This window comes from Convolutriloba macropyga, chromosome 7, assembly GCF_964194025.1.
Source record: "Convolutriloba macropyga chromosome 7, txConMacr16.3, whole genome shotgun sequence".
In the NCBI taxonomy this organism is placed as follows: Eukaryota; Metazoa; Xenacoelomorpha; order Acoela; family Convolutidae; genus Convolutriloba; species Convolutriloba macropyga.
Window position 1 is genome coordinate 45654071 of NC_134474.1, and position 15596 is coordinate 45669666.

The window sequence follows — 15596 nt, forward strand, 5'->3', positions numbered from 1 at the left end:
TTAATTCCCCAGAAGCCTCATTATGAGGGATCTTTTTTGCAAATATAAGTTCCTTTGATTTAAAACTAATTCAAATTGAACCTAAGTTTTAAAAAGCAAAAGTAAAACTTTTGAGTGTGGTAAATCATGTAAGATCAAAATCTAATCACGCAAATGACCAACAAAAACTTTTTCCTAGAGATTGAGAAATGACGTCATGTAAAAAAATTTGCCGTCAATAAAAGGCAGAAAAAAAGGGACCAGGCGGCTGGTGGGAGGCAACAGTGGGGTGATGGGGGCAACAATGGGGGGGGGGGGGGGTTCTTCAACCTCCAAGAATAGTATAAGTCTCCAAAACAGTTTCTGTGAATCGCTTACTTGGAGACTAGTGAGCTGAAACGCTCTAAGAGAACTTAATACCCACTGGGCGCTAACTGTTTATCCCGTTTTTGAGGTCGCAAAGTCAAATGGGTCAGAGGTAAAATCGGTCCAGCGAAAAATCCCATAAAAAGACCGACAGGACTAATATAATTGCTACAAACTTCGTTTGAGAGCAATTAAACAATTTAAATAAAAATAATCAACTCTAAAACGCTCGAAGCTTTTACTCCGAAGACTAAATTTAATCTATTTAAATATGCCCATTAAAACACACAAACGTCTTGAAAGAAGATTAATGGCCACTGAAGATAAATAATGATATGTCCAAAACCACTTTTTTGTCTGTGGAATCTGTCCAGTATTACATTTGCAAGACCTAAAAGTCGTGATATTAAATTATTCAGAACCACTTGATTGTCACCAGAGATTTTCCAGTAACTCAAAACAAGACTAAAAAAATTTCACCGGCTCATAAAGATCGATAAACACAAACTGCATAAAAAATTTTAAACATAGCCGGCAGATTGCCTGAAAATAGCCACCGTTGACGCGCTTGATGCACATCGGGATTGGAACAGAAAAAGAAAAAAGAAGAGACAAAATGACCGCATTTTTTCTTTTTTTTTCAGTGTCAAAAAGTATTCTAATTCGGCGTGCAGTTTCAGTTGGATTCTAAAACTAAACTTAATTCAGTATCTAAACTGAAAGCTAATGCTAATAAGCTTAATGCCAATGTCAGCTAGCAAACACTCTAATGAACTTTGACAACATAATACTCAATGACTTAATGGCTGGGCTTTATCGGTCTATCCCGTCTCTTTTGATTTTGATCTTTTGACATTGACTGTATTCACTATCTTGCGTAATTGATTTAAAAACCATTCAGTTGAAACAGTGACGTGAAAATCGTGACTTAAGTAAAACGCAAAACGTGATCAAAAGCTAACGCGAATTAAAAAAGGAGAGCGCCTAAAAATAGCCGTTTGAGAGGCTGACGGCGGTAATTAAAAATTTGAAAATTCAAAATTCATCAAAAATTTCCAAAAATTTGTGATATTAAATATTTGAAAGCCATTCCATTGCCCCCTAACATCTCTCTAGTAGCATACTGTAAAACCCTTGAGGAGGGTCCCTTACCACTGGAACAAATACTCAACTTACGAAAAAAAATTCGAAACTCTTAAAAAATTGCAAAATTTTGTATCATTTTGCGTGTTTATGTTTGCAGTACTAAAACATATAGCTCATAAGTGGTCTCAAAAAATAATTATATTTTACAGAAGGTCTTTATCAATTTTGAAGAAGAACATAAAAAGTTAACAGACTTTTCGCTAAAAGACTTTGAAATTGAACATACAGACAACAATTGTTTCTCCGACATTTCCTCAGAACTATGCTGTTATTTAAAAACCAATTCAACAGAAAATTGAATAAAACGACAAATGTTGATTAAATTGAAAATCGCATTTCTAGTTTTTAAGCAGCTTGAGTAAAAAAACATAGCCAGTAGATTGTCGTAAAATAGCCGTAATAGACGCTTGTAGCCTTCCATGGAGTTGAAACAACTTAGAAATAGGATAGACAGATTGACCACCAGTTCTTTAATAGACCACTAGACTTTTCGGGTGATCGGGACAGTAATTGTTATGAGACATATACGCTATATAAAAAAGCCCTAAAACAGCTTTCAAAATTAATATTCGAATTTAAAACGACGGTAATACTCAAGTTTTCGGGCTTATACAATTGGCACTACTTAGATGCACACTATTGATCTTTAACTAGTTAACTGCTCTGAAAATTTGAAGTTCAATAAATGGGTTCAGAAGTCACTTTTTAGTGATGTAAGTCGAACAATTGACCTAAAGCAGAACAAATGACGTCATGCACACAAACTTTAACTGCAAAGCAGTAGAAGTCACTGAAATTGAAAAAGTCAATGGTCGCACAAATCATCGATGGAGACGACGAATTAAAAACCATAGCTACTTTAAAATAAGAGTAAAACAATTTCACGCCGCAAAACCACTCGCTTTTTCGCTTCACTTTCTGTTTCGGCGTGACCAAAATCGCTACTCAATTTGACTTCAAAAATAATAAAAATGTTTGAACAGAAGTTAAAAAATATAGCAGGACAAGTCCTGACGTACAATTCAAAGAATTTTCATTGAATAAACAAAAAAACTAGACCTTGAACGGACTATGAGTGATTTGGGAAAACCATATTTAAAAAAAAACTTAGATAAAAAACAGACAAACAGAAAATCAATGTCAAAATGCCGCATAAGAACAAAAAAACCACTAGCCAGAAATGGAAATTTGGTTCAAAGAAAAAACTAGGCCTAGAATGAACTATGAATGGATTGGGAAAACAATTTAGAAAAAAAAATCCGATCCAAAAAATCGAAAAAACAATAAAAATTAAAGTGAAATTGCAGCATGTGAACAAAAAAAAAACAATCCTCTACAGATCAAAACGTCCATACGTCCTGACTACCAGCCATCAAAATCTCGTCCTTAAACTGTAGATCCTTGCTGAATATTAATCGAAGAATTAGCCTTGATATTCATCTCAAAGTTCATAAACCCGATATTATCTGTCTGAGTGAAACGTGGTTTGATTCGAGAGTTGATGACACATGTGTCTTCATTTCAAACTTTTATAGCGTAGTTAGTAGAATTGATCGATGTAATGGTAGCCATGGAGGAGTTGTTATTGGTATGAAAACAGAAATTAATGTTCACAGTGAAACAATCCAAGCTAAATCTCCTGTTGACTTTGCAACTTCGGCTCTCTTTTGCAATTTAGAGCAGGCAATAATTGTTATAAATGTTTACAATCCACCTCATGAATCGCCTTATCGCTTAGAAGTAAAATTGTTTGATACTTACTTACACGAAATTATTAGTTCGGCTCATGAAAAAGTTCTTAAAAACAATTTAGATCTCATCAATGTGCTCATAGTAGGTGATGTAAACCTTCCTGGAATTGATTGGAGTCTCCTGAGCAGTAATAATGCCTATGAAAAAACATTTTGCCAGGTTTTTCGGAAATACGGATTTTGCTCTCTCATAGAGGACAAAAACGTTAAAAATGATTGCTTTCTTGCGGTTTTCCCTGACACTATTTCTTTTGCTCATATCCATGCAACGTTTTCCGATCACCCAATGATTAGCGCTGAAGTAAATTTTTCTAGCAGCCAGGTTGAGAAATCAAAATCAGTTTATTCTTTCCGAAAAGCGAATCTTCCCAAAATTGCTGAAAGATTCAGTTACTTTGATGCCTCAGCTGGAGATATAAACCACACACTTCAACATTTTTATGATGAAATCAACTTTTGCTGTATGGCTTTTATTCCTCGGAAAACGAGAAGGCGAAGGGAAGCTCCTTACTACTTTTCGTCTCATTCCATTCACGCAGAAAATGTTCTAAATACAGCTCGACGACGTCAAAAAGATAAGAACATAATTGAAAGGCTTGAAAAGAATTTAGCTGATTCACTTGAACTAGATAAGACAGTATATCTGAACTCTTTCGCAGGTTTAACTCTGACAGAAGTTTTTCAAAATCTTAAGAGCTTTCGTCGTATTCCTGATCTGCCCACTAAGATGAAGTTTGCTGGAAACAGTATTTCTGGACCGTTGAAAATTGCCAATGCTTTCAATCAACATTTTGCATCTGTTTTCAGAGAGGATACGAGCCCTCTTTCAGTGCCACTCTCTTCAGCAGACCCCACAATTTGTCTAGAAGATATATATTTCACTAACAGTGAAGTAAAATCAATGATCTTTAGTTGTCATTCGGGTTCTGAGTCCTACGATAAATTGCAGCCAATCTTATTGAAAACGTTTTCACCTGCCATTGTCCCAGTTGTTACTGAGATATTTAACAAAATTATAATTCAGCAAGAATTTCCAAAGAGCTGGAAGAAAGCAATAATTAAACCCCTGCATAAAAAAGAGTCGAGAATTGACATAGAAAATTACAGACCAGTGTCAATGTTGTGCGCGCTTTCCCTAATTTTCGAGAAATTACTGTATAGAAAATTTAGGGATCGTTTATGGAAAAATTTAGACAATCGCCAGCACGGTTTCAGGACCAAGCATTCTACTATCACTCAAATGATCCAGTATTGTGAAAAAATTTTTCGTTGTTTGAATGCTAAAGAGTCTGCTTTAAGCGTTTATCTCGATATTGCAAAAGCGTTCGATACAATTAATCACAATGCAATTTTGTTGAAGCTTACGCATTTTGGATTTGATAACCAATTTCTCAAGTTTTTTGCAGATTATTTGTCAAATAGAACGCAGTGCGTGTTTGTTAAAGATGATTATTCGTCAGAGTTAGCTGTTACGAGTGGTGGTCCACAGGGTTCAGTGTTTGCGGTTTTTATGTTTGCTGTGTACATTAATGACCTTCCATCTCTAATGGAGAACAGCACATATCTTTTCGCCGATGACACAAAAATTATTGGAAGTCAAATGAATTTATTTTCACTACAAAATGATTTAAACAAAGCAATTAAATGGTCAAAAGAAAACAGAATGCAATTCAACAATGCAAAGTTTGAAGCTATATGTTTTGATGTAAAAAAGTTAGATCAGTGTAGTGTCCACTTGTATGCAGACGATACCGAAATTACATGCAAATCTTCGGTGAATGATCTTGGTGTAGTAATTACTAATAACTTGAAATGGGACAGTCATATCAATCAGCGGCTGTCAAAGGCACAACAAAAGCTTTTTTTCTTGAAGAGAAACGTTCCCTTTTCTACAAATACGAAAGTAAAAGTAAGTTTATACAAAAGTTACATTTTATCAATTCTCCTGTACGCGTCAAATGTATGGTTCTCGAATTGGCCAAATTGCAGAAAGCTCGAAAAGATGCAAAGACGAGCGCTCAAGTGGGCTTTGAATAAGAAATTTTTTACAGATAGTGACTACAATCAGAGCCTCATTTACAACAATTTGTTGCCGATCAGTTTTCTTTTGGTTCGAAATGATCTTCTTATGCTGAACAAAATTTACAACTGTGATACTGCCCTTAAGTTTGATGATTATTGGAAAGTTTTCAAGGGACCACGCAGTAACCGTTCTGCAGCAAAACAATTTTTGAAGACCAATTCTAATTGGACGAAATCAGTCAAATTCGAAGAGTATTTTGTCTTGAGAGTTGTGAAATATGCAAATGTTCTCTCTCAGCGAAATGACATCTCAACTTTTGACTGGACATGTCCAACAGTGTTATTTCGGAAACAGCTGAACTCGCTGTTGAAATTAAAGGCTTTGAACTTTAAATACTATCAGTATCCTGTTAATTGGTCCTGTTTCTAATTAGTTAACAAAGTGATTCCCGCATCGCGGGTACCAAGTCAATTTAATAATAATAATAATAATAAAGCGAATTTTTGTTCGAACACAGTTTTCTCACTCTGCTTAAAAATTAGAGCAAAAAATTCAAGCCGCAAAACCACTCGCTTTTTCACTCCACTTCCTATTTCGGCGTCGTGACCAAAATCACTACTCCAATTTGACTTCAAAAATCATGAAAATGTGTGAACAGATCTTTAAAAAAAAGACAGCGCTTCAATACAATTCAAATTCTTTGAATTGTAAAAAAGACAGCTCCCCAATACAATTCAAATTCTTTGCATTGTAAAAACCACGATGTACCCAATAATAGCCTCTATTGCTTCGCGGCTATTAATTACAGACCAAAGAGACATGAAATGCAAACCACTATCGTTTCGCTTGATTGCAAAGAAATCTTTGTATAATACAAACAAATTATTTCAAAAAGGTAAAAAAAAGCTTTAATCTGAGTCACAAATGCTTCCTTAAAATATATTAATGGGCTTTGAAAAAACTATTATAATATGGATAGCGCTAGATAGTTTTACTCGTCCAAAGAAAGATCATTATTATATTTCGGGCGATTTGCTCTAACAACTGGCGAGCGGTCGGCTCCGTCAGTAGCAAGCTGAGACACCGGGACGCTAGTTTAAGCTGAGAGAAGGGGATGGGGAAGGACGGAACTGATAAAAGGGGCGAGTTAGAAGGAGGCTGAAAGATAAGCGGAGTAGAGACCTTGAGAGTGCGGGTTTATGACCAGAGCACTAGTTTATGGGTAAAATTATTTCGAAATTTTACTACAAGTCGGAGCAAAATTGCGTCAAAAATTGAAAATTTACTTTGCAAAACTTGGGGGTACTAACTTACTTTTGACATTCAAAATTATCAGCAATATTTGGTTAGTAGCAAAAAACCAAAATTAAAGCCCATGACTCTTCCGGTGATATTGCAACTAATCGACCCTTGCTTCACGTCAGTAATAAAGATCGAACCCTGGTCATATGCTAATGTCGACTAGAACTCCCTGTCAATGACAGTGCTCGTTGGGGTCAACTACAGGTCCACAATGCCACCACCCACACACAAAGTAGCCGGCTCCAAATCCCAGAATGATAGCGAGGAACAACCAGACATTGAATGTCATTACCACCAACATCAAGACGTAGCTGATTGCCATCTGGATGATATGTAGACAGGTTTGGATCAGGTGACACTTGGACAGCATCTGGTATCGCCAACTTAACAAAAATATACAGGAATGATTTCTCTTGTTTAATTTATTCGTGATCTTCTCAATTATTAATAGAAGTCAAGACTCGATTCGTCTTTTTTGCATATTTATTTTCCAAGTTTGCATAACTTTCATTGTGGACATTTCATCCTCAATTTGAAAATGTTCAAAAATTTAACAACTTTTATTTGATGATGAGGATTTCAACTCTCGAACGTTACCGACTAACGTCGGATGAATTTCTCTCGAACTAGTGGGAGCTCGAATCTATAGCAGCCTGCTTCAGATCCGGGGAATAACTTCGACGTCCTTAGAGGTTAATATATACCACTATAACAGTTTAGGGTTAAAATAAAAAAAAAGAACTAGTGGGAGCTCGAATCTATAGCAGCCTGCTTCAGATCCGGGGAATAGCTTCGACGTCCTTAGAGGTTAATATATACCACTATAACAGCTTAAAGTTAAAATGAAAAAAAAAGAATACACCAATTATGGCGAACTTTTCATTTGACTTTTTTTGCGCCCCCCCCCCCCAGTACGTTTTGCGCTCCCCAGTTACAGAGCACGTGTCATTACATATAAATCATTATGTAAAAATATTGCACGTGCGTCTGGGGCATGCAAATAATATGCACCCGGTAAGCTGGAGGGCACAAACAGAAAAGATTTTTTGTAGTAGTCTACTGCCACCACTTAGGTTCAGTTGCAAAACAAAGAAGTCAGGGGCGTAAAAGTCACTCGAAAAATCAAAGCAGTCAAGAAAAATTGTTGTATAAAAGCATAGCCGGTAGAATAAGGGAAACGACTTGAAGAGTCGTGCAAAAAAAACTCTTAACTAACCCAACCTATATGAGAAATATCAAAGAAATAAAATTAAAGCAATCAATAGTTGAAAACAGGCGGTGGGGGTTAGGTAGGCGTAGGTGCGGGCAGGGGTAGAGAGTCTGAGGGGGTAGCTTTCTAGGGGACAAGGGCCGGTAAGTGTGAGGTAATTCGGGGGGGGGGGGGGGGGGGGGGGACAGGAGGTAGATAAGTGCACAGGTGGGGTAGGTAGGTGTAGGGAGTTGGATGGGATCAGTTGTAAGGGGTTAGGTAGGGGTAGGTGGGGGCGGGGAAGGAATAGGTTGGGGAAGGGGGTTCGGGTATAGGTATAGGGGCGGCAGGTGGTTTAATGCGTAGGTGGCTGCTCTGCAGGTTAGATAGGTAGGAGGGACTTAGATGGGATCAAAATTCTTTTCACTTTGAATATCTCCAGCAGTTGCTAACACTATACAATACAAAATAAGCTATTGTTAAAGCCCAAAACCAGAAGTTAACTTTAAAAGACAGAGGTAGATGTTCGATAAGAAAGAAGTCAATATTCAAGTCATTATGAAAGTTGCTTCAGCTAAAAATTGGAAAACCAATACTCCTCTTCCTATCGTAAAAAGACCAAAACGTTTATAATAGTTGCCTAAAATTCGTTCGAGAGCAATTAATTAGTCCATTTGCATAGCCTTTACAACTGTATTACATGATTTCAATCTAAGATTTTCAATTTATTACTGTGCGCAGACAGATAAATTGTCACGGCCAAGAAAAATATTTGCAAGATCCTATTTCAGATGTCAAATATTCTTCAAAACCAGTGATTAAATTGGACAGGCATCTCTAACTCCAGAGAAACTATGATCTAAATCTGGTAACACTGAGAAAGGATAGCAAATGGTAGTGACACCAGCTGGGCTTCGCACAGTAAGTGTTCCAACCTATTAGCCAGCCATTTTTTTCAAAGGAATAAAAGGAAAAAGAAGACATGAGCTTTCATTAACAAAAAAAGTTCAAGTGTCAAACAAATTATTATTTCTCAAAAAATTAGTACGCTAAAAAAATCTTAATATTTTTATTCTCTCCTTTCTTTGAAAAGCAAAAAATAAAGGCTAAAAACAATCTAAACAATGTATGAAAAATATAGGAAACAATATTTAAAAACAAAATAACATAGCTGGCAGATTTCCAGAAAATAGCCGCAATAGCTTCGTAGATCTGCAGTCTGAAAAAAACAGTAAAAAAAGACAGACCAAAAAAACTAGTCTTTTCATTGAAGGCTGATATGTTATATTTTGATAAAAAATTTGTTTAAGTTTTTGCTGCCTCTATTAGCTGCTCTCAAATAACCTTCATTTAGAGTGACACATACCCATTTGACCTTATCTCTTTGAATTAAAGTAAATAAAATTCAATTTCAAAGTGAGGAAATCACTTTTACGGTGCAGTAACGGGAGATATGTTGTTATTAGAATTTCAAAGAACTATTGAAAGAGAATTAGCAATATATGCTCCAATTAAAACCTGTTATATTAGAAAAGACAAACCAAAGTTTTTGCTTCAAGAAAAATGGCTATGTGAGAAAACAAAAAAAACAGTTTTCAAGAATTAGCGATGACAAAACTAAAAACGATTTAATTCGTCAAAAAGAAAAACAATTTCTCTCAAGATTGTCATGGAGTTAAACAGTAAAAAACCAGATGGAAATTTATTCAAGATCTTCGTAATAAAGAAAAGACTCACACAAGAATTCACTCTTTATTAAACAGTTTTGGTAATAAGATAACAAGCCTATGGAAATTGCAAATCTTCTAAATTACAGATTTTCTACTCTAGGAGAGTTCATTGGCTTACAACAAACAAACAACATTCCCCCTAAAACTGCTCCGAGAAAGTTTCACATTCCGATATATAAAAGCCAAGGAAACCAATGTGCTCATAGATTCATTGAAAACAAGTAAACCACTCGGTCCTTCAAAAATACCAGCTTGGGCAATAGAAGATGCTAAAGCAGCGCTAGCAGAACCACTATGTTATCTAATTAATCAGTTCATTACAGAAGAAAAATTTCCACAAGATCTTAAAAAAGCTTGTGTAAATCCACTCTTCAAAAACGGAAATACCAAAGACCCATTCAATTATAGTAAAAGTTTACCAGAGAAAACGAAAATCTTATTGCTTAAAGCAATAGTAATAAGTCATCTACATTATTCCGCTTTAATTTTGATAGGGTTGCAAAAGTCATTACTCACAACTTTGGAAAAACAATTGAATTGGGGAATAAAAAACCATTTTTACAGGAGAAAATACGAACGGTCCAAAGATCTCAAACTTCGCAACAAAATATTACCAGTCTCTTTTCTCTTGAAATATCATTGCAAAAAAATTTTTTTCGCCTACTCAGCAACGACCTTCCAGCATATAAAATTGAACCTCTCTCTACCATGAGAGTAAAACACCATGACAAGTCAAAAAATAACGTTCGATATAAGAAATAACAATAAGTTTTTAACTGATTCTTTTATTGCACAAGCCATTCCAATTTATAATAGTCTGCCTTCTAATATGAGACTGAAAACAACATCGAAAGCTTCCTTAATGAAAGAACTGAAAGAATATTTTTTGGAAAGAAATTTTGATGAACTCAAAAGTAACTGATATGAAAGATGACATTGAGAGCATTAGATTTTATTTTTTTTTAGTCTTCATAATGTACATATAAAATTGTAAGAACATTTTATAATCACATTTTTGGCCATTTTTGTTACTAATGTAACGTCACATTTTAGTTGCGTAATTTAATGATTTTATAAGTTTACATAATGTGATATTCTTAATCTTACATTGCCTTCTCTACCATTTGTTTTTTATTCTAATGTGTACCAGAGGAAATTAACAATGTTCTTTTTATTTGAGTGAGGTAAGTCAAATGTGACCAAACTTTAATCACGCGAATGAACAAAAAACTCGCTTCACTAAGATCGAAAAATGACGTCACGCACGCAATTCAGTTGAAATTGCATGAATGAATGAACAAAAAGCAGATTTGAAGTGGTTGTGGCGTCATATGGTTGTGACGTCAAAAATCGCGACGACGAAATAAAAAACATAGCAGGACAAGTCCTGACGTACAATTCAAAGAATTTTCATTGACTAAACAAAAAACTAGACCTAGAACGGACTATGAGTGAATTCGGAAAACCATTTAGAAAAAAATCCGATCCAAGAAATCGAGAAAACAATAAAAACCGAAGTGAAATTGCCGCATGTGAACAAAAAACCACTAGCGAGAGAGCGCATTTTTGTTCAAACACTGTTTTCCCACTGTATTTTAAAATTAGGGATACTTTTCATGCCGCAAAACCACCCGCTTTTTCGTTCCATTTCCTGTTTCGGCGTGACCAAAATCACGACTCCAATTTGACTTCAAAAATCATGAAAATGTGTGAACAGAAGTTTAAAAATATAGCAGGACAATCCTGACGTACAATTCAAAGAATTTTGATTGACTAAACAAAAAAACTAGACCTAGAACGGACTACGAGTGAATTCGGAAAACCATATAGAAAAAAATCCGATCAAAAATCGAGAAAACAATAAAAACCAAAGTGAAATTGCCGCATGTGAACAAAAAACCACTAGCGAGAGAGCGAATTTTTGTTCAAACACTGTTTTCCCACTGTACTTTAAAATTAGGGATAATTTTCATGCCGCAAAACCACCCGCTTTTTCGCTCCATTTCCTGTTTCGGCGTGACCAAAATCACGACTCCAATTTGACTTCAAAAATCATGAAAATGTGTGAACAGATCTTTAAAAAATGACAGCGCCCCAATACAATTCAAATTCTTTGAATTGTAAAAAAAACCAAGAGAAGGCCAATAATAGCCCCAGCTATCGCTGTGCGGCTATTAAAGAAAAAATATAAAAACAATATAAAATAAATATATAAAACAAAATATAAAAACAATAGTAATAAATTGCTCGAAAAAGCAAACAATTTCACAATTCCTGATTCATGAAAAGGTCATTTTGAAACTTCAAGATCACCAACGAGAAGCTAACGCATCTAAAAAAGAAACAAGACCTAAGAGAACCTATTTTAACGGAAAAGATAGACTGCACAACGTGGCAAAGAGAAAAATAACAAAAAAAATTAGACGAACAATTTTCATGTTAAAAATGGTACAGTCGACATATTATCAAAAATCTCAATCAATCACAAAAAACATTTTACAAAACTTAAAATTTTAAACATTCTATTAAACCAACAAAAAACGAAACAAAATCGTCAGAACTAATTATGCAGAATATCCAGGTCATCTTTAAAAAAATACCCATTAGCTCAAAAAATCACCTCGTTTAGAAAACGAGCTCACAACTTAACTTAAACTTGAAGATATTTTAAAGTTTCACTTACTAAGAAAACTTCAGACGCAGTTGATTCAAAACAACAAGGTTGTTGACATGAACCAAGCTAAGTTTAGCTGAGAAGATCAAGCAAAATCTTGTTCACGCACTCTGATTAAAATAATTATTGAAAGCTATATATTATCGGATGTTGATCTTTCCCTCTCCCAATTTAATGTTATATGGTCCGGATAACTCCGGAAAGAGCTACTTGCACAAATTTTTAATAAAACAACCATATTTGGTCACACTTAGCACTCCCATTATAAAGCATTAAGCTATGATTAGATTATATTCCAGATTCTTCTCATTGATATTGGGTACAAATACAGCAAAGACTGAGCTCTTTTCGTCACACAAATCCAAATCACTATCTTGATCTATTAATAAGATCTCTCCGGCTTACTTCAAAATTCTACTTAAAACATAATTTTGATATTCGCACATTCTTTAGTTCATTTTTCAAACTAAGCTGAAACAAAACTTCTATTTCGCCTGCGAAAGTTTATAAACTAAATAAACCAACAGGTTGGGTCCCTCGCAGTTATCTAGGTCACAAAAATAAATGAAACCAGCCAATTATTTTTTTCGACAGCCAAAAGCTTCGGCTGAGTTACTTTCTTTTCAAAAATGTTTTGCTCGGTCAAATAACAAGGGACCAACAGATAGTGAATATGTTGACCTACACATGACTTCACAATGTGGAGCACGATATTCGCACATTCTTTAGTTCATTTTTCAAACTAAGCTGAAACAAAACTTCTATTTCGCCTGCGAAAGTTTATAAACTAAATAAACCAACAGGTTGGGTCCCTCGCAGTTATCTAGGTCACAAAAATAAATGAAACCAGCCAATTATTTTTTTCGACAGCCAAAAGCTTCGGCTGAGTTACTTTCTTTTCAAAAATGTTTTGCTCGGTCAAATAACAAGGGACCAACAGATAGTGAAAATGTTGACCTACACATGACTTCACAATGTGGAGCACGAGGTTTGTAGTTTGCGCGATGATGCAGACGAAGGGGCTATGACAGAGGATTCTTTACTGGGACAGAGGAACAACAAGATGAAAACGAGCGATTGCCCAATGGAGCAAACAATGAAGATAAGAAGGCCTATAAAGTAAAAAGATGCATATGAGAAGGCAGTTCTAGAAATCATGGATAAGAGACACAATGTGTACTGCCATCTGACACCAATTTTAGAAGCAAAAACCCTCAAGCGAATGAGACATGACTGTGACAGAATACGGCACCTGAGACGGACCAAAGGCTGGGAGCTTTTGCAAGAGATTGCAGAGTGTGGAGACCACGACAGTCGTCACTTTACTACTAAAGGATTGAGGATTTGGACAGCTTCTGCATCAGAGGACAGGAGCTCCTCACTAGGCTACAATAAACAGAAGCAGACTAAGAGGCCAACTTCAGTGCTTTGGTCATCAATGGTCTGGTCTGCCAATGAGGCATGAAAGCTCCGTCATAAAAGAACACTTCAACTCCACACAAACTTCAAAATTTCGAGGAAAAGGCTACAGATCTTTCATTACAGCTTAGCAGAGACATAGGGACCAAGTGGTTCAGAGGAACTATCAGTGAGTGTGAACGCAATGAAGATTCAAAAAGAAACCGCCATGTTTGTGGGACCGCTGAACACTTTGCAAAGGACTATATGAAGACGAAGACAGAACAGATCAGCACGTGCAGTGAAACGAAACCTCATGAGGGCAGTAAAAGACCCCAAGGAATGGGGAAAAACGTGAGTCAGTGGCAATCGTTCCAGCATTGACTACACTCGACAGATACAAGTCGGCTCTTACCCAATAGAAAACGGCAGGCATGCAAGTGGACAGGCAATGAAACATTGATTAATTCCTGGACTGCATGAGCACTCACTCAGTGCTCAGAAACCCTAACGTTCTCAGTATGGGGACGTCGAAGAAGCTCAGACACGACAGTTCAAAGGAACTTCACTCTTGATGATCATCAAGCGGACTGCAGAAAAGCGATGAGGACTAGTACCAGACAGAAAGCGTAGGTACCAACAAATAACATTGAGAGAGCTAAGGCGTTGAACAGGTAGCACCGGAAGAAGAATCCTTTGCCATCAGTAGACGGAGCTCATGATTATTTCCAAACAGATGACTTCTCACCCGCAGAGACGGTTGGCTTCAGTAATTGTGTACAGAAGTGCAGGGGCTTAGCCTATAGGTGGGAAAAAAGCAAAGTTCCACAATTTCATTGAAGCAATCAGAACTCATCTTGCTGTGACGGAGGCGGACTATGTGGAAACCAGATCAGTCTATGAAGCCAATAAAGTAATGAGTGTAATCAAATGTTTCGGTCAATGAGGGACGAGGTCAATCAAAAATCTCGACTTCAAATTTAGAGCGACCATCCAGACAGGGATTTCATTCCGGGAAAATTGATTTACACAGTAAAACTGGGACCCAGTGGTTAAATGGAGGAGCAGAAAGCACAATATGTGGCGAACGATTTCAAACAGGTGCAGGGACTAATTTTGAGACTTGTGTTCCAACAAGCAAGTCAGAAACATTCAGCATTCTATTTCAACTTCCAGCAAAGGAAGGCAATGCGATGCCCAGATGTGTACCTGGAACAACTTCAAGAGTTTGCGAAGTGATGACAAGGCGATGAAAAGTTAATATGAAGATGTAATCAATTAACAACGGGTATAAGGAACTGTCAAAAAGCAGCAACGATCATCGTTTGTTTGTAAAAGTAGAAACAGATGGTCACACCTTTATTTTGGACGACATCATTGTGGCATCAAGAAAAATAAAACTCAAAAGGAAGGCTTGCGCACTTTCAAATAAATACGACAAAACTTCAACTTCGGCGTAATTGAACTTCAGTTAGCAGACAATGTAGACGAAGAACTGGATCAGAGAATCTAAATCAAACAGAGCCTGAGGGATCAGTTCTTCATCTAGCAAAACAGACGAGTCCAGATAACATGTTCAGAGTTAAAATTTTGTCCAGAATCATGATTTCAGTCACAAAACAACACTGGGATAGTGGAAACTGACTACAAAGTTATCTGCAAAGCTCGAAACAGCTTAGTCTCATCCATATTAAAGAGGCTAAATATAAATTAATATTGTTCCAAGCTCAAGGCTGCAGCACTCTGTTTGAGTATCAGGAAGCAGGCAAATTGCTCTATTGTCATCAGATGCAGAATACCATGGAGTGTCGGCAGCAGTCCAGGAAGCACTCTGCCTGAAACAACTTCTAGATAATTTTAGCGTTCATAAGCGCAGCAAACACACGGAGACGAACTCTCCCTTCATCCAGGGCAAGATATAACATTTGACGATTTCCATTCCCAACGTTCATTGACACGATGGCAGCAGTATCGTTACAAAATTATTCCCAGTCTCAAAATTGTAATCTTTCCGAGCAGTTTTCATGGAAGCAGACTC

The 15596-nt window shown here is 36.3% G+C and overlaps 2 protein-coding genes across 2 annotated transcripts in view; both read right to left on the reverse strand.

The window, feature by feature from the left end:
- Positions 1 to 15596, reverse strand: part of LOC142342913 (uncharacterized) — a 486697-nt gene that overhangs the window by 257271 nt on the left and 213830 nt on the right. The gene's annotated exons all lie outside the window — the stretch shown is intronic.
- Positions 1 to 15596, reverse strand: part of LOC142342314 (uncharacterized) — a 37037-nt gene that overhangs the window by 3251 nt on the left and 18190 nt on the right. Inside the window, exon 4 of the mRNA XM_075393606.1 lies at positions 6705 to 6950. Within this exon, the coding sequence (XP_075249721.1) occupies positions 6740 to 6950 (211 nt within the window). The 3' untranslated portion in view covers positions 6705 to 6739. The remainder of the gene's footprint in view (positions 1 to 6704; positions 6951 to 15596) is intronic.